The sequence below is a fragment of the Lagenorhynchus albirostris genome, chromosome 15, assembly GCF_949774975.1.
Source record: "Lagenorhynchus albirostris chromosome 15, mLagAlb1.1, whole genome shotgun sequence".
Lineage (NCBI taxonomy): Eukaryota > Metazoa > Chordata > Mammalia > Artiodactyla > Delphinidae > Lagenorhynchus > Lagenorhynchus albirostris.
In genome coordinates this window covers 59,222,115-59,240,243 of record NC_083109.1, presented here as the reverse complement: position 1 = coordinate 59,240,243, position 18,129 = coordinate 59,222,115, and the positions used below count along the sequence as shown (strand labels likewise).

The window sequence follows — 18,129 nt, the reverse complement described above, 5'->3', positions numbered from 1 at the left end:
ACACCTTTTTTTTTTTTTTTTTGCGGTACACGGGCCTCTCACTGCTGTGGCCTCTCCCGTTGCGGAGCACAGGCTCCGGACGCGCAGGCTCAGCGTCCATGGCTCACGGGCCCAGCCGCTCCGCGGCATGTGGGATCTTCACGAACCCGTGTCCCCTGCATCGGCAGGCGGACTCTCAACAACTGCGCCACCAGGGAAGCCGTAGACACCTCTTAATGGCCAACCTCTGCTAACCCAGGGAGAAAGTTGGGCCATGCTGGCTGAGGAAACAGGCAGCTCTTAGGGTGGTCCTTGTAGCTTCATTCTGCTTCAGGGGGACAAACCCATTTACAGGGAACCCCAGGAGGTCCGCGATCATTAAACTTCTTGGATTTTGGCCACGGAGGGCACTGGGATTACCTTGGCTAAGATCTCTGAATAGAAGCATTTCCTTCAGATGAATGGGCAAAGTGACGTAAAACACTTACTCACAGAAGCATCTCTGATTCCTGGGGAAACCAGAACAACGAGTTTTCCTAGCAGTTCATTGGGAAGGTGGTTAACACACAGGAGCCGGTGAGGAAGCCAATTTCAGGACAAGAACCAGTTGATTAACCAAGACGGAGTTCTCAGGCTCAAAGTCATTGTGATCTTGTTGGCATCACCAAGTTTTAACAACATTGTAAGTAGATAGGGTAGGGTCCCCAGAGAAACAGAAACAGGCATGACTTTCTTGACATAAAAGAAGGCATTTTGGGTCTAAGCCATTTTGTGATCTAAGCCTGGCCACAAGGCTTGCCCTTGAACAGGTCTCAGTAATTAGTGATCTTAAGGGAAGTGAGGGAATGCAGGAACGAAGGAAAAACAGTCAAGAAACAATAGTTCAGCGATAAAACAGAGTCCTAGTTCCTTCTCAAGGGATACACATCACAATCTAATACAGTCTTTGAGTTCTGCAGGAACTCAGGTGGAGGACAGAATGATGTTGACCCTCGTGACTTCAATCAACTGAAGATTGGACTCTGTTGACCTTGGCCCCAATTCTATGCTGACTTCTCCTCTGCGCAAGCTCCTTCATGAATATGCATGCTTATGCATGCTTAAAACCTCCCCAATTTTGCTGTTCAGGGAGACACTGCTTTGGGAAAGATCCCCGGTGTTTTCTATACTTGCTGCAGATGATAAATCCTTCCTTTCCCTGCTCTTTGGCTTGGTTGTGTCTTTTGGCTGGACACCCACCCAGAGGTGAATCGAGTTTTTCAGGTAACAATATCACTGTCATCATCATCATCGTCATCTGCTATCAATTCAGTCTTCCCTTACCTTTTTTTTTTTAAATTTATTTATTTTATTTATTTTATTTTTGGCTGTGTTGGGTCTTTGTTGCTGCACGCGGGTTTTTCTCTAGTTGCGGCGAGCAGGGGCTACTCTTCCTTGTGGTGCGCGGGCTTCTCATTGCAATGGCTTGCTGCAGAGCACCGGCTCTAGGAACGTGGGTTTCAGTAGTTGCAGCACGCGGGCTCAGTAGTCGTGGCTTGCGGCTCTAGAGCACAGGCTCAGTAGTTGTGGCACACAGGCTTAGTTGCCCCGCACCATGTGGGATCTTCCCAGACCAGGGCTCGAACCCGTGTCCCCTCTGTTGGCAGGCAGATTCTTAACCACTGCACCACCAGGAAAGCCCTTTTCCCTTACCTTTTAAATCTTTTACAATGCAATCTTCTTTGTGAAGAATTGTTTATGCATTTGTGACTCATTGAGACCCCTTTTGATGTCACCTCTTAGGTCATTTCATTTCAAACTGCATTTCCATTAATCTAGACTTAAAAAACAAACAGGGACTTCCCTGGTGGTCTAGTGGTAAAGAATCCGCCTGCCAACGTGGGTTCGATCCCTTGTCAGGGAACTAGGATCCCATGTGCCATGCGGCAATTAAGCTTGTGCGCCACAACTATTGAACTCGTGTGCCTCAACTAAAGAGCCCATGTGCCACAAACTACAGACCCTACGTGCTCTGCAGCCCGCGCCACAACTAGAGAGAGAAAACCCACACACCACAACTAGAGAGAAGCCTCCATGCCACAACAAAGACCCGACGCAGCCAAATAAATAAATAAATATTTAAAACTAAATAAATAAAAACCAAACAAATACCACGAAGTTTGGTGATGGTGTCACACCTGTGAATATACTAAAAACCACTGAGTTGTACCCTTTATTGTTAATTTTTAAATATTTATTTTATTTATTTATTTGGTTGCGCTGGATCTTAGTTGCAGCTCGCGGTCTCCTTAGTTGCAGCTTGCTGGCTCCTTAGTTGTGGCATGCAAACTCTTAGTTGCAGCATGCATGTGGGATCTCGTTCCCTCACCAGGGATCGAATCCAGGCCCTCTGCACTGGGAGCATGGAGTCTTAACCACTGTGCCACCAGAGAAGTCCTGAGTTGTACCCTTTAAATAGGCAAATTGTATGGCATGCAAATTAAATCTCAATAAGCTGTTAAAAACAAACAAACCACACAAAATGAGAAAGTCTAGCCAAAATGCAGAACCAGTCAATTTACCACAGTATTTGTTGCCAATTTCAACAAAATGTTTGCTGGGTGAGGAAATCAAGCAGCAAGCAGTGTATTTTCTATTCATTATTGCTATCTGGGCTGGCATGCCCCTCTGGTTCCAAATTTCTATGAATAATTCAGAGTTGGCTACATTTAGCAAGAACAAAAACTCTGGCGGGGCAGGGAGGGATAAATTAGGAGTTTAGCGTTAACATATACACACTACTATATGTAAAATAGATAACCAATAAGGACCTACTGTATAGCACTGGGAACTATACTCAGTATTTTGTAATAACCCATAAGGGAAAAGAAACTGAAAAAGAATATATATATATTCTTTTCAAGAATGGTAAAGTGGGGACTTCCCTGGTGGCACAGTGGTTAAGAATCTGCCTGCCAATGCAGGGGACACAGGTTCGATCCCTGGTCCAGGAAGATCCCACATGCCGCGGAGCAACTAAGCCCGTGCACCACAACTCCTGAGCCCGTGCGCCTACAGCCCGTACTCCGCAACAAGAGAAGCCACCGCATTGAGAAGCCTGTGCACCGCAACAAAGAGTAGCCCCCGCTCACTGCAACTAGAGAAAGCCCACGCGCAGCAACGAAGACCCAATGGAGCTAAAAATAAATAAATAAATTTATTTATTTTTAAAAAAAAGAATGAGAAGGTGATCAAATTCTGGCCAATGACATGAGAGGAGATACCTCATAGAGGCCTTCTGGGAAAAGTTTCCTCATTCCTAGAAGAGGGCTGCAGGATGATATGCTCTCTCTTGCTTCTCTGGACATGGCATCTGGAACTCTTATCTGGAGTCCTGCAGCCATCTTGGGACCAGCCTGAGGATGAAGCCAACACCCAGAGCAGCAGACAGATGGAAAGATGTAGGTCATTGGTGATGTCATTAAGCTCCCAAACAAATGGACTAAGAAGTCAGTCCTATCTTAGGGTTTATAGTTATGTAAGATAATACATTGCTCATGGTTAAATCTAGTTTGAATTGAAATTTCTGTAACTTGCTTCTGCAAGGATCCTGACAGGTGTACAAGTACTGTCAGTGTAACAAAAAACTGGCAATAACCTAAAAGTCTATCAATAGGGAAATGGGTAAAAAAAAAAAAAGTATAAATAGATGGAGTTATTGTATAGCAGTTAAAAGATAAACACATGAAAGAGATTTTGTATACTATATGTAAATCTTAAAACAACACAGTGTATCTTTCATTGATTTGTATGTTATATGTATATAAATATGTCTTTAAATAGATTCAATGGATCACATTAAATATATGAGTGGTTGCCTTTTTTGAGGGGGTAGAATAGGACAGGGTTGGGTGTAAAGAGGTGGCCTGTGCACTGGAATTGTTCTATTTCTGTTCTTAAAACATGAATCAAGATAATGTTAAAAATTGACAATCCTGGACTTCCCTGGTGGTGCAGCGGTTAAGAATCCACCTGCCAACGCAAGGGACACGGTTCCGAGCCCTGGTCCAGGAAGATCCCACATGCCGCGGAGCGACAAAGCCCATGTGCCACAACTACTGAACCTGTGCTCTAGAGTCTGCGAGCCACAACTACTGGAATCCGCATGCCACAACTACTGAAGCCCGCACGCCTTGAGCCCGTGCTCCACAACAAGAGAAGCCACCACAATGAGAAGCCTGCACACCACAATGAAGAGTAGACCCTGCTCAACGCAATTAGAGAAAAGCCTGTGCGCTGCAACAAAGACCCAACACAGGAAGGGAGGGACAGAGGGAGGGAGGGGGGTGGGAGGAAGGAGGGAAGGAAGGAAGGAAGAAGGATTAAAAAAAAATTGACAATCCTGACATGCACACGCTGCTATATTTAAAATGGATAACTAACATCGACCTACTTTTAGCACTGGGAACTCTGCTCAGTATTATGTAACAACCTAAATGGGAAAAGAATTTGAAAAAGGATACATGTATATGTATAACTGAATTATTCTGCTGTACACCTGAAACTAACAGAACACTGTTAATCAACTATACTCCAACACAAAATAAAAAGTGAAAAAGAAATTGACAATCCTGCGATTGTATGTAGCTATGTGAGAGTTTGTGATTCTTTGTACATTCTATATTTATAAAATCCTCAAAGGTGAAAAAAAACTCCCTCCCCCAATGCTACCCCTGGCCCAAACAAATTTAATTAAGAAAGGCAGAAAAAAAACCATTCTTTTGGTAAAGACTTGGGAACTGAGGCTAACGTCTGTATAATTACAAGTGGGCTCTAAGAGTTCAGAAAACATGGCTTTTTGTTAGTATGAGAGTTTTTAACCTTTTAACTTTTTATTTTGAGGTAATTAGAGGCTCATAAGAATTTGCAAAAATATTACAAGAGGTCCTATGTCCCCACTACCCAGCTTTCCCCATGGTAACATCTTACATAACTATAGTACACTATCAAAACAAGGAAATCGACATTGCCACAATACAATTAAGTAGATTCTATACCTTACTGGGACTTCACCTGTTTGGTTGCACTGCACAGCCTGCAGGATCTCAATTCCCCAACCAGGGTTGAACCTGGGCCACAGCAGTAAAAGCTGAAAGCGTGGAATCCTAACCATTAGACCACCAGGGAACTCCCTTTAATGTCTTTAAGTTATAAAAACAATTTGCTCATCAACGAATTAATGGATAAACAAGAAGTGGTACATCCATACAAGGGAATATTTCTCCACCATAAAAAGGAATGAAGTACTGATACATACTACAACATTTTGAAAACATTTTGCTAAGTGAAAGAAGCCAGATAAAAAAGGTTATATATTGTATGATTCCATTTATATGAAATGACCAGATTAGGTAAATCCTAGAGATAGAAAGGAGATTGGTGGTTTTCAGCGGCATTGGGGAGAGGAGATGGGGAGCATGTTCCCATGGGAATGGGAACCGTTACCACAACAGTTATGGGTTTCCTTATGCCATGATGAAAATGTTTTGGAACTATATAGAGGTGGTAGTTGCACAACACTGTAAATGCACTAAATACCACTGGATTGTTCACTTTGAAATGGTCAGTTTTATGTTATTTGAATTTCATCTCAATAAAAACATTTTAAAAGCAATTTGCTTGTTGTAGAGAAGTCCAAACATAAAAGTATAAGCAAAAATTGACAATTTTTTCTTCTCCCAGCTGCTCGCCTCTCCACATCCAATCCCACAGCACAAATACACCTTCCCTTAACTGCTTAATAGGTAACAGCCCATGTTTTAAAAAGCTTTATAACATACAGAGAGATACATATGTTTTCTTCTCTCCTGAATGTTTACTGAGCACTTTATCCATGTCAGGCAGGCAATGTTGTACCTGATGGGAAACTCCATGGTGAATAAGACAGACTGATGGAATTAATTTTCTAGTAAGAGGTGGGCAGTAAGCATGGGAATGAATATGAATTTCAGATTGTGAAAAAATGTGAAAAACTAAAAGTAGATAAGATGGTAGAGAGTGATGGTTGGCGGAGGGCCAGGGTGGCTAGGAGAGGTCTCTGAGCTGAGGACACAACATGTGAGCTGAATGACAACAAGCTAGAGAAGTGAAGATCTAGGGAAAGAGCATTCAAGGGAGAGGAAAAAAAGCTAGATATCTTTACAGAAATAGGAGTGTACTAGGTACATTGATCCACTAGGTACATTGATCCACTAGGTACAATGTACACATATTAGATATTTTGCTTTTCCCCTACTTTGCCATATATTATACATGTATTTCCATGTTGGCCTCTCACTCTTTTTAATAGCTGCATGTTATTCCATAATATTGATACACCATCACTTAACCATTTCCCTGTTGATGGACATTCAGGTTGTTTCCAGTTTGGAGCTACTGCAAAAAATGCTGGAAAGAACAGCTTTTCACACTTGTGTTCATATTTCTGTAGAAAACATCTCGTGGAGTGGGACTGCTACATCAGTGTCCATTTGTGTGCACACATTTTCACCCACTAAAAGCCCGGGACAGCTTTGACTTTTCATATCAGTCTCATATTCAGAAGTATAAAAGATAAACTCTTAGGTTAAAAAAACAAAACAAACTACTGTGTATTTGATTAAAGGTGCTAATGCTGTGACCCTGATTTAAAGGCAGAATAACTAAGCGGGGGGCTTGGATGACCACAGAGAATGAGAGAGAGAGAGAGAGAGAGAGAGGGAGAGAGAGAGAGAGAGAGAGAGAGAGAGAGAGAGAGAGAGAGAGAGAGACTGAGACTAGGAATGCCAGCAGGGGGGATTTGCATTGGAAGATGGGAATATCTGTGGTAAAATGGCTCAGACTTGAACAAGCATAGCTTTGCAAAGTTAAGCTGTTGTCAAGCTAACCTTGTGTGTGTATCACAGGGAATAGCAGGACGTCCTTGGAAAACTATCTCTTAAAGTTGACAATCCTGTGTCTCAACAGCCCCAGATGAATGTAAAAGGGCAGTATCGTCCCAGACTCCCTACTGATTCCTGCATTCAAAATTTATTAAGAATGTTTTTTATGCCAGGCATTATACTGGGCATTACAAATATAAAGAAGATGAATAAAAGATTCTGACCTCAAGTTGCCCAGTCTTAACACAACAGTAATTACCAAGACATTGTAAATCAACTATACTTCAATTTTTTTAAAAAAAAGAAAAACGTGGGAAAAAAAAAAAGAGCTTCTCTCTTTCCTGCTTGGAACAGTGTCTCTACTCAGGCAGGTCAAAGCTTTTGAAAACAGAGTGGATTCTTTCCTGAATAATTATCCTATTCAGGGACAGTTAATGACATCAACTTTTCTAAGCTGCAGTCTTAGCAGTTTCTTTGTCCCTACAAAAAGCACCAAAAGAAACTCTGCTAATTTAATTAGATGTGAAGAACTAACCTATCAGAGTGATCACCCAGTGCCCTCCGGGTGATTCCTCTTGAAGTATGGTATCTGATGACAAGGGTTGAAGAAGGACAGTGTGGTTCACCATCTGAGTCAGTTGCTTGTGTTGACACTTTCTTAGGAGTAGGTTGGGGAGAGCAAATCTTGAGTCAGAAGTCACTTTAGGCACTTTATTTCTGACACATTGTGTTTTCTTCTTCTTGTGACTCTGAGTCAATAGCAAGGCAGGTCTCCTATATATGGAAGAAGGTCTGATTTTTATATCAATCATTGGTAAATTCTCTGTAAACCTGAGGGCAATCACTTAATACTAACTTTAAAGCAGGTCACATAAGAAAGATCCAGTGGGGTCTTCAGAGAACTATATTAATAGGCTGTAAGCAGATTTTTGTATTAATCAAAGGAATAAATCCTCTGTTGTCGGGAGGAAAAAAAAATCCATGTCCAGAAGATTTCAGGGAGCATGAACCACAGACCTGTCGAGAAACTTAAAGCCAGCCTTGTGATAATTGAGGTCACTGGTTTCTTTACATTTATAGAGCTCAATTTCCCAAGTGTTATGTGTTAAAGAAACAAAACATCCATCAAATTTGCTAATTTAATATTAAACACAATTTCAAACCACTTAGGACTGGTTTTCAAAGGTAACTGACAGCTTTGTTTTTGATTTGTCTCATTAGGCTGAGTCCTCTTTTACCTTTAAAATAGATGTTTAAAATTAATACCTAGATCTAGATTTTGGACCTTAACATAAGGCTGTTAAACATTCTTTCTGTGTTCCCCCCCTGTACTCTGTTATTTCTAGCTAACAGGTTAGTTGCACTCTGTCTAGACTTCTTGCAGAAAAATATCAACAATATGTTTTTCTCTGTCTTGGGCTCCACGAGGGTGAATTAAAAGAAAACTTAACAGGTACTTTCCTACTTCGAGCAGTTGGGTCTACGTATTTATCTTTCGCTTTTTTTTCTTTTCCCATGTTTACGGAACCGCAACCTGGCAGCGTGAGATGCAGTCAATCAAGTATTTCGGGAAAACCTGAGCAAATCCGACCATTCAAAAGAAAACCACTTCACCTGAAGGTGTATAACGACGCTGGACGCACAAAAATAACCCTGTCAGTTGGGTCCAGCTGGCTACATCATGGAATATGGCAAACTTCTGTTTAGTTTGCAAAGCCCTTGGCCGGGAGGAGGAAGGGACGGAAAAGTTTGAGTGAAGGCTTTAAATGACTAGTCATACAGACAGTGAGTCATTGTAAGTTTCCAGTTAATAATCCCCTCTGCCGGGGTAGAACCTGGGCCAGAGCGCTTTATGAGCCACTTTGCAGTTTTAGTGGTAATGGGTCACGGTTTTATTGTCTCTTCCACCAAATGAATACAGAAAATGAAGGACGCCCTGCGTCGCCTTTGAAATGTAGGGCAAACTCTGGCTGGGGGCGGGGAGGAGGAAGGTGGAAAGAAAGAGAACACTGTACGGAGGCTGTAAGGCAGGGAACGCAGAGGGCTGATGAAAAGAGAAAGAAGGAATTTTCAGGAGTTGAAAGCTTTTTTCTCCACCTTAGAACTGCTGTTCGTTTTCCCGCGTCCTGTGTAGAACAGGACGGAGCGGGCCACCCCCGCGAGCTGAGAGACTCACGGTCCGCCGCCCCGCGCCGAATCGCACCAGGGCTCGCTCTCACCCCTGCCCCCACCCGGTGACAGGTGGGGCAGCCGAGCTTCGACCAGACCTCCGCCTCCTCGCGCTGCATGCCGGGAGCCGGCGCCGCTTCCGGTTGCTCCGGGCCCCGAACTCCGACTCCCGTCGGCCCCCGGGAAAACCGCAGAGGCGTCGCGCGGGTCCTGTCGGAACTCGTAGTTCCGCCTTCTGCCGCGCTTCATAGGTGGAAACGGGGTTGACCGGGGCCGAGAACTACCGAGGCGAAGGTACGGGTAGCGGCGAGGGGTCAATCTGCTCCGGGCGTGGGGTTGGCGCTGAGACGGTCGGAGGTGGTTGGGGCTGGGTGGGAGGAGATCCGCTCGCACACACGAGGAGGGTTGAGCCGCTGCTGCCGTTGTCGTCGCGAGTGCGGAGTCGGGACTGGAGCTGCTGCCGCGACGACGCCGGGAATTGTGCCGCTAGCCCCCGGGCTTTCTGCCTCGCCGCTTCCCTGGGTCAGCGCGGCCTGCTCCTCCCCGGCCCATAGTCCCCGCCTCCATTTCCCGCCCTCGCTTTACCACACACACGGCCCCCCCGATCATGGATCCTGGCAGTGGTGGCGGCGGTGGTGGCGGTGGCGGCGGCGGGAGCAGCAGCAGCAGCGACTCAGCACCGGACTGCTGGGACCAGGCAGACATGGAAGCCCCCGGGCCAGGCTCGTGCGGCGGCGCCGGCGGTCTCTTGGCGGCGGCGGCCGAGGCCCAGCGTGAGCACCTCAGCGCGGCCTTCAGCCGGCAACTCAACGTCAACGCCAAGCCCTTCGTGCCCAACGTCCACGCCGCCGAGTTCGTGCCGTCCTTCCTGCGGGGCCCGGCCCAGTCGCCGGCACCCCCACCTGGCGTCGCCGCCAACAACCACGGAGCCGGCAGCGGCGCGGGAGGCCCTTCGGGTAAAGGGCCGGGACGCGGGGCAGCCCCGGGACGCGGGAGGTAGCCGGGCTGCGAGAGCGGGAGCAGCCGGCCTGGGGGCCGGAGCTCACCTGGGATGGGGCCCGGGATGGGGTCGAGGGCGCGCCTCGCCGGGCCGGGGACGCGTGGCCGTGGGGCCGGGCGGCACGTGGGGTGCTGACAGCGGCGCCCGCTGTCCTGGGTGGGGCGGCCCCGGTCCGGGGAGGCGGAATACGTAGGCTGACCGCGGCGGAGGGCCGGTCGGGGCGGGAGCAGGGTGCCGGGCACACCGGAGGGGCCTGGTGTCCGCTCCTCCCCCCCGGGGCCGCAGTTCCCCGCTGGAAGTGGGAACAGTATGGGACGGAGAGGGGGACGGCCGCGGGTCAGTGCCACGAGGCCTAGAAGCGAGGACAGATGGAGCCAGGAGGAGTCGGCCGGATGGGCGTTGAGAGAGATGAGGAGTTGGGGAGGACGACTGGTCGCGTTTTCCCTTCACCTTGGGCCTAGGCGAGAGGGCGTCTCTCGCTGCAATTTCTATTACTGAAACTGTAATTACATTTAACAGATCTACGGCACTGAACCGTCCTGAAGGAATCCCAGGATGCATTGCAGTCTTGCGATGGGGCAGAAACTGTTGGCTATCTATAGATCTTTTTCACCCTTAGCATTTTGTAAGCTTGTGAAGTTCACAGTGTCCCAAAGTTAGAGTTCCTCACTTAACATTAAAGTGTGTAGGAGACTACGCTGATTTGTGTGCCCTTTTTATAAGTGGGATTTGGACTCTTCTCCTTAGTTGGTGACACGTTTAGAATTTTTATTGCGTTAAAATCGTTTGCCTTATTAAGGTTGCTTGGTGTAACTCTCTCTCTGTGCTCCTGTGTCAGGAATTAGTCTGTTCAAACTTATTAGGTGTCACACGTCGTTTTGACCATAGCGAGTAGATAGGCTTTCTGTGGTTTCAAGTTAAGTTGTCTTCAAAACTCTTTGAGTATTTAGGGGCTGCTTAAGTGATGGCATGCTTTCAGGTACTGATTTTGTAGGAATGTCAAATGAGTGAACTTGACTTCTCTTTAAAGTTCTATATTGTAGCATTTCTTGGACAAGTAGACATTGTAAAAGTGCTCTAGGAGTTTAGTTTCTTTAGAGACTTTGGCTACAGTTTTCTCTCTAGAGGCAAAAAGCGAGTTTGGGGAAATGTTTCTGGGAAGTATGTCTGTGAGCACACAGTTCGGATTTGCTTGTTTTATTGACTGGTATTTCTTTTACTGTGTGAAGCCATTGAAGTTTGCCCTTTGAATAAGGAAGCTTAGCTTTGCTTAGACCAAGTCCTTTGGGCCACATAAACTAGTTCGCTTACTAACTCCTAAAAGTGCCTCTTTCCCCAAACCTTATCATGAAGTTTGCTTTTATCCAGCCATTTTATTTTTTGGCCCTCCCTCCTAACTCTGGAGTTGCCAGTCATCAAGGGACCATCGTCCTTAGAGCAGTGGTCTGGAATGGTGGTCATTCTTGAGTAAGTAGGCATTACCTCTTATGTAGAAGGACTGTCTTTTCTCTTCCCGGTATTTGCCAATTTGCAGTTTTAATCCTTTGCTCTGTGACACTGCTAGAAATTGGAGATGTAAGAATGTATAGGAAAGTGGTTGTCCCTACCTTATGGTCCCTACATTGTGGTCAGTTTTTTCTTTTTTTAATCAGAAACCTATCTTGGTGTTACTGACTCTATCAGCTGCTTCTGCAAAATGCCAGTTAATGTTAAAACAACAACAGCAACAACAACAACCCATCCTCTGTAGGATGTCTGTTTGGAAAAGAATGGATTTTCTAAATTGAGGTCCAGAGTTAATGTGGCACCGTTGGATTGCATGTTCCAGCTCATTCAGGTCCATAAATTACCAGCATCAGAGCAGAGAACTATGGAAGAAGCAGGGAAAAAATTGGAAATAGCACTTAGGCTGAAATTTACAAAGGGGAAACCATAAAGTTTGCAAGTTTTTTATACTGAGGAAACGGACTGTAGGGCTAGCATGTTTTCTTCTGTTGTTAACCCATAGCTGAAATTGGTGGTGGGTGTGTTTTTAAACTAGATACCAGGGGAGCTCTTGAAGGAGTCTAGAGGTAGAGCACTAGAATGAATGACTTTTAAAATGAATGAACGACTTTTAAAATGTATGTGTCTAGTATGAATATCTGTCATTCTCTGGAAAGAGGGCTAGTTTTCTCTTTTTCTCTCTTCCTTTCTTTTTTCTTTCTTTTTTTTTTTTTTAAATTATTTCAGTGGTGCTTTGAGCAGCAGGTAGAGGAAGATGCTTTGGCACAAAGCGTCATTCACTTTCACTGGCAGGCTGCTGGTTAATGCTTATATTCAGCTATCTCGAGTCAGAACTTGGGATTCAGTGTTGACCTTGGATCCCTTTGAAAATTTTTAATATAGGTTTCCAGAGAAATGATTAAGTAGAACTCATGTAAGTGTAATTAAGTATAATTCACTTAAGAGCAGTTCTCTACAGATGCAAGTAAAGTGGCTAAGTGATGGTCGTTTAGAGTCCCTGAAATGAATGAAAATGTAGACAAAGGTTGTGTGTGCTAGAACAAACATTTTCTGTGATCGAATGTACTTATTTTCAGTTTCAATTTGCACCAAGTTCAGTCTTGCTCTGTCTTTTTTAGTGTGAAATGAGAAACAGGTTCAGCAGTGTTAATCAGGGTTACTTGGTGTCTTGGTCTGTTTGGGCTGCTATAACAAAATACTGTAGACTTGGTAGCTTGTCAGCAACAGAAATCTATTGCTCACAGTTCTGAAGCCTGGAAGTCTGAGATCAGGGTGCCAGCCTGGATGGGTGAGGGCCCTCTTTCCTCTTCTGGATAACAGAATGCATACTGACTTCTTTCTGTGTCCTCACAGGGCTGAAGAGGCAAAGGAGCTCTCTGGGGCTTCTTTTAGAAAGGCACTAATCCCATTCATGAGGGCTCTGCCCTCATGACCTAAGGCCTCCCAAAGGCCCCACCTAATACCATCACTTTGGGCATTAGGATTTCAACATACGAATTTTGGGAGGAACGCAAAACATTCAGGCCATAGAATCTGGACTTTTAGACACTGCCAGAGCTTCTAAAGTAATGGTGTAGAGTTCGTACAGTTCTTTCTGTCATCCCACCCTCAATGCCTCTCAAAACTCTGCGGTTGTAAAATGGGTATAGAATAAAAGTAGCAGTCCCCAGTGAGCCCTTAGAGGGGGCTTATCTCCCAAATATAACGAATTATATTGAATTTTAAAGAGAAATGTTCTGTTTTGTAGTGTTTGGTTTTTGCTGAATGCCTTGTGGAGAAGGGACTTTTTTTTGATGATTGTTACGATTCACATACCATAAAATTCACCTTTTAAAAGTTCAGCGGTTTTTTAGTATATTCACAAAGTTGTGCTACCGTCCCCACTTGGTGGATGCTTGTTAATCACTGAATTTTCCCAAAGGTGACCTCCTCAGGGCCACCAGAGTAGAGAAGATCCAGAGTCAAAGTAATGGTTGTTTTGTCCAGAAGGGCTCTTACACTTTATGTTAAAGAACACCAGCTGACTGATAGTTAAGTTTACATAGATGATAGATATGGTTCTCCACTTGACACTTGTTTTTCTTTTCCTATGTGACTGAAATGCCTGCAATAACAATTCTAATAGAAAGGATTTTTCAGATGGGACAGTGAATGGGATACGTGGGTTGAGGAGATTAGAGAAAGTATTGTTCCTGGAGTATTATTTCTTTTCCTACCTTGACTTACTGATTATTAGAGATCATTCGGTTTTGGCTCTTGTTTCATGATTTTACATGTTGGAACGGCTCAGGTGTGAGGATATAGGGAACAAGTGAGGGCATCCGCTAGTGCTATGCCATGTTGAGCAGCTGTTTAAACTGTTAGAAATTTTGATCGGGAATAAACCTTCTTTATTTTTTATTTATTTATTTTTTTGGCCATGTCACTGCATGTGGGATCTTAGTTCCCTGACCAGGGATGGAACCCGTGCCCCCTGCAGTAGAAGAGCAGAGTCATAACCACTGGACTGCCAGGGAAATCCCATGTGAATAAACCTTCTTTAGAGCAGGTTTTATTCAGTGCTTTTTGCTTCTGTGTGTGTGTGTGTCCTTTGTTTATTTTTCACCTTTTCTGGAATTGTACTGCATGAAAAGATAACAATTAAAACATATCACAGCGAGTTAGGGAAATATTGTAGAGAACAGATTTTAGCCTTGTTTTTTTTGCTGGGGAGGAAAGTTAAAATAGCGTTGTCTTTCTGATTGGAGAGAAAGGAAGGAAGAAGAGATTTGATAAACTTTTGGGGTGAGTTAGCAGTATTAGAATGAAATTTTTTGAGATATGAATCTCTGGTTTTGCTCAGATATATGTATAGCAATTAGTGAACAGACATTTGCCTGCCTACAGAAGGCAAGATGCTGTGCTAGGCACTTGAAGCGGTACCACCAAAATGGAGAACTGTTTCTCAAGGAGTCTAAAAAGGGATCAGATACCCAGTTTACTCTAATGGAAGACACTTCTTGGTAAGAGGGCCAGGTACAGGGTGTAGAGGGCTTTCAAAGCTGAGAAGAATTGTTCACAGGTACCCTTGTATATATTCAGTCGTGAAATCTTAAAACCAAAGATCTGTTTTCTACTAAGTGTTCTTTGTGAATACCATAAGATTGGGGGTGAGTTTTTTGAGCTATAATTAACATATAAAATTCATCCTTTAAGTTTGTTAGAAATTTGCTAAAGTAGAGCAAATTTCTCTTTACACTACTTGTAAGTAGAAGCTTGTTAATTTCATATCAAACAGGAGTGAGTTACTGTGATTCTGGCTGTCTATTGGGCATGTTAATTTAGAATTTCATCATTCTATTCACAGTTCTTAGAAATGTTGGGGAAGCAAGAATTTGGCTACTAGTTGAAGGTCCTTGATCTTTCTGCCGTCCTCAGACTCCTTTTTTAGCTGTCAGTTGCTGATTCATACCAAAGCTTCTTAAAAGGTGTGTCCTTGTTTTCAGTAGATTTTAACAAAGCGTGGCTGGACTACAGATGTGTAGTTGGTTTTTTCCATAAATCACTTTGTTCTAAGGAAACCTAGTCATTACAGTACTCTAAGTTAAACCAGTGCCCATTATACTCTACTTCCTAGGTGAGAGAAACACTTAGCAAGGATTTTTTGAGCATCTTTCACTAGCCTAGCTTGAGAGTGGTCACACCAAATTCCAGACCACGTTCTGAAAAAGTAATTGTATGTCACTTCACTTGAAACAAAAAAAGCATACCTTAGCAAACTACTATGTATAAAATAAATAAACTACAAGGATATATTGTACAGCACAGGGAATATAGCCAGTATTTTATAACAACTATAAATGGAGTATAACCTTTAAAAATTGTGAATCACTGTGTTGTACACCTGAAACTTATGTAATATCGTGTATCAACTCTACCTCAATTAAAAAAAAAAGTGCGTACCTTAGGATGTCACTGGGGAAAATTCCCAGTTGACTAGTTCTATAGAACTCCAGTGGGTTACTGTACTGCTAAGTAGTCTGTGTCCATCTTCTTTGCAGAGTTTGGTTGCACATGGGTGTTTTTCTGTTTTCTTTGTACTTTTTTGTGGTATCTGAAATTAAATATCTCATTGTTTTTGCAGTAGATAGGATATAAATCATAAATAAGACTATCTTTTAGGTTTGTTTTAAAAGAGGGGAATTTTAGTTACTCTACAGAAAAGCCTAATCAGGTTGATATGTGGCATTGCTTTAGTGACTGAGTAAATAGGTTCTTAGAATGTTAGGGCTAGAAATGACCTGGCAGTAATACAGCCTCATTTTCAGATGAAGAAACTGAACCCTACAGATGCTGAGTGAATGCCTAAGGTCACTCACAGATTTAAGGACACAGTTGAGTCTAGAATCCAAATTTGCCAGCGCTAATATAGTGCTCTCACTGCCACACCATGCTGTTTAATGGGGAAAAAGGGCATGCCTAGAGCTAATTACTACAACCTGCATGGATTTTCTGAGAGAGTGGCCCTGGAATTTGCTTTTCTTTATTTCATTCTTAAAAGTTTTTGTAATTATTATGGGGCTTTGAAATGCTTGTAATAATTTTTTTTTTTTTTTTTTTTTTTTTGTGGTACGTCGGCCTCTCACTGTTGTGGCCTCTCCCGTTGCGGAGCACAGGCTCCGGACGCGCAGGCTCAGCGGCCATGGTTCACGGGCCCAGCCGCTCTGCGGCATGTGGGATCTTCCCGGACTGGGGCACGAACCCGTGTCCCCTGCATCGGCAGGCGGACTCTCAACCACTGCGCCACCAGGGAAGCCCTCGTAATAATAAATTTATTGAGCAGTTACCATGTGGTTAATATGCCCTTATCTTCACAACAACCTCTTGAGGTATAGGTACTGTTGACCCATTTTTACGGATTAGAAAATTAAGGTTCAGAGAAGCTAAATAAACAGGTGAGGTGACATCCATGAATAAATGGAGGAGTTAGGATTAGAATCTAGGTCTGATTTCAAAGCTTATTCCTAGTAATAGTAACTCCTAGTTTCCTTGTGATTGGATATTAAAAGACCTTTTTGGCTGAGACACTTTTTCAGAAACTGGGCCTATGAGTTTGTGCACTATGGCACCGTCTCTATGTTCTTTCTCAGTAGTAGCTGGGTGACATTGTCATAAGTAGGCAATGCTCTAATTTAAAGTAATATTTTGAAATTACTTCTTCATACATTTTAGGAAATCATGTAGAATACTTTAAACAGCTCTGTTCACCACTGTCTGTAACATTGTGTGTTTTTATTTTTAGAGTGTTAGGTAGTTAAGGCAAAACCAGGGACACTTGTATATGTTCTGTGGGCTTTTCTTTCTGATGTCTGCCTTTACTATTTAACAGTGTTGTCTGTGGGAGAAAAATGCCTCAACGTGCAGTTTTGGTAAGACTATATGGTCACCTGTGTGCTAGAGAATTTTAGTTTTTTATTCAAGCTGTACTTTAACACCTCTTGGGTATTGTTTCTCTAGCTCCTTTCTTAGAAAATTGGCACATATAAAATTGTTTTTACTCTACTGAACCCTAACGGAAACTGCTTGAGTTAATTCAGTAAAAATTAACTGTATATTTATTCTATACAGTACACTGTGCCAACCTGTGGAGATTACAAGAGTAGAGACAAAAAAGCCTCCATATTTCAGAAAACGAGTCATTCTGGCAGTCCATAATCTCCTAGGGAACAAGAACTAAGCTATGTGTGTAGGTGGGTCTATAATTGAAAGAAGGGTCATATCCTAGAGGAGTGCAGAAGAGAGCTCATTAGCCCTTCGGGGTGGTGGGGTGGACCGGGAATGGGATAGAAGTGGAAAACCAGATAAGGCAAGTTCCTACCGCAATTGAGGAGACTACTCCTTCAGAGGAACTAGAACTGTGTACATGTGGCTATTTAATTTTAAAATTAAATAAAATCTAAAATTCAGTTCCTCGGTCACAGTAGCTACCTTGCAAGTGCTTTAATAGCCACATGTGGCTAGTGACTATCATCACAGCACAGATATAGCACATTTCCACCATTGTAGAAACTCGTATTGGACAGAATTGTCACACTGTTTCTCACTTCCATGCAGTGTAGGACATTTGTGACTTCTGTGACAACACTGAAGTTTTTATTTTTTTTCTTTAATGAACACACCATTTAGCTAACAGGCGTAAGATATTTTAGTTAGGATGGCTATTTTAAATATCTGTATTTAGTGTGTAAAGAGGATTAGAGATTGGTTTTATATCTAAAGCAGTGCAGATTTAAATTGCTTATTTATGAAATATATGGATTAAGCACTTTTCTAGAATTGGCCATACGTTTGGGGCTTCCCTAGTGGCGCAGTGGTTGAGAGTCTGCCTGCCGATGCAGGGGGGGGACACAGGTTCGTGCCCCGGTCTGGGAAGATCCCACATGCTGCCGAGTGGCTGGGCCCGTGAGCCATGGCCGCTGAGCCTGCGCGTCCGGAGCCTGATCTCCGCAATGGGAGAGGCCACAACAGTGAGAGGCCCACGTACCGCAAAAAAAAAAAAAAGAATTGGCCATACGTTTGTGTTTAAAACATGTAGCC

The 18,129-nt window shown here is 43.6% G+C and overlaps 2 protein-coding genes across 4 annotated transcripts in view; one reads left to right on the top strand and one right to left on the bottom strand.

Moving 5' to 3' along the window:
• TNFRSF17 (TNF receptor superfamily member 17) overlaps nucleotides 1-9,675 on the bottom strand; it is a 70,182-nt gene extending 60,507 nt beyond the window's left edge. The window contains exons 1-2 of the mRNA XM_060125147.1: nucleotides 8,976-9,675; nucleotides 7,414-7,652 (exon numbers count right to left, since the gene is read on the bottom strand). Of these exons, the coding sequence (XP_059981130.1) occupies nucleotides 7,414-7,652; nucleotides 8,976-9,166 (430 nt within the window). The 5' untranslated portion in view covers nucleotides 9,167-9,675. The remainder of the gene's footprint in view (nucleotides 1-7,413; nucleotides 7,653-8,975) is intronic.
• The window catches only part of GSPT1 (G1 to S phase transition 1), a 31,737-nt gene continuing 23,000 nt past the window's right edge, over nucleotides 9,393-18,129 (top strand). For 2 of the 3 annotated variants that reach the window (XM_060125145.1, XM_060125146.1), the window contains exon 1: nucleotides 9,393-10,003. In XM_060125145.1, coding sequence (XP_059981128.1) covers nucleotides 9,655-10,003 — 349 coding nt within the window. In that variant the 5' untranslated portion in view covers nucleotides 9,393-9,654. The remainder of the gene's footprint in view (nucleotides 10,004-18,129) is intronic. The other variant, XM_060125144.1, reaches the window with a different exon arrangement.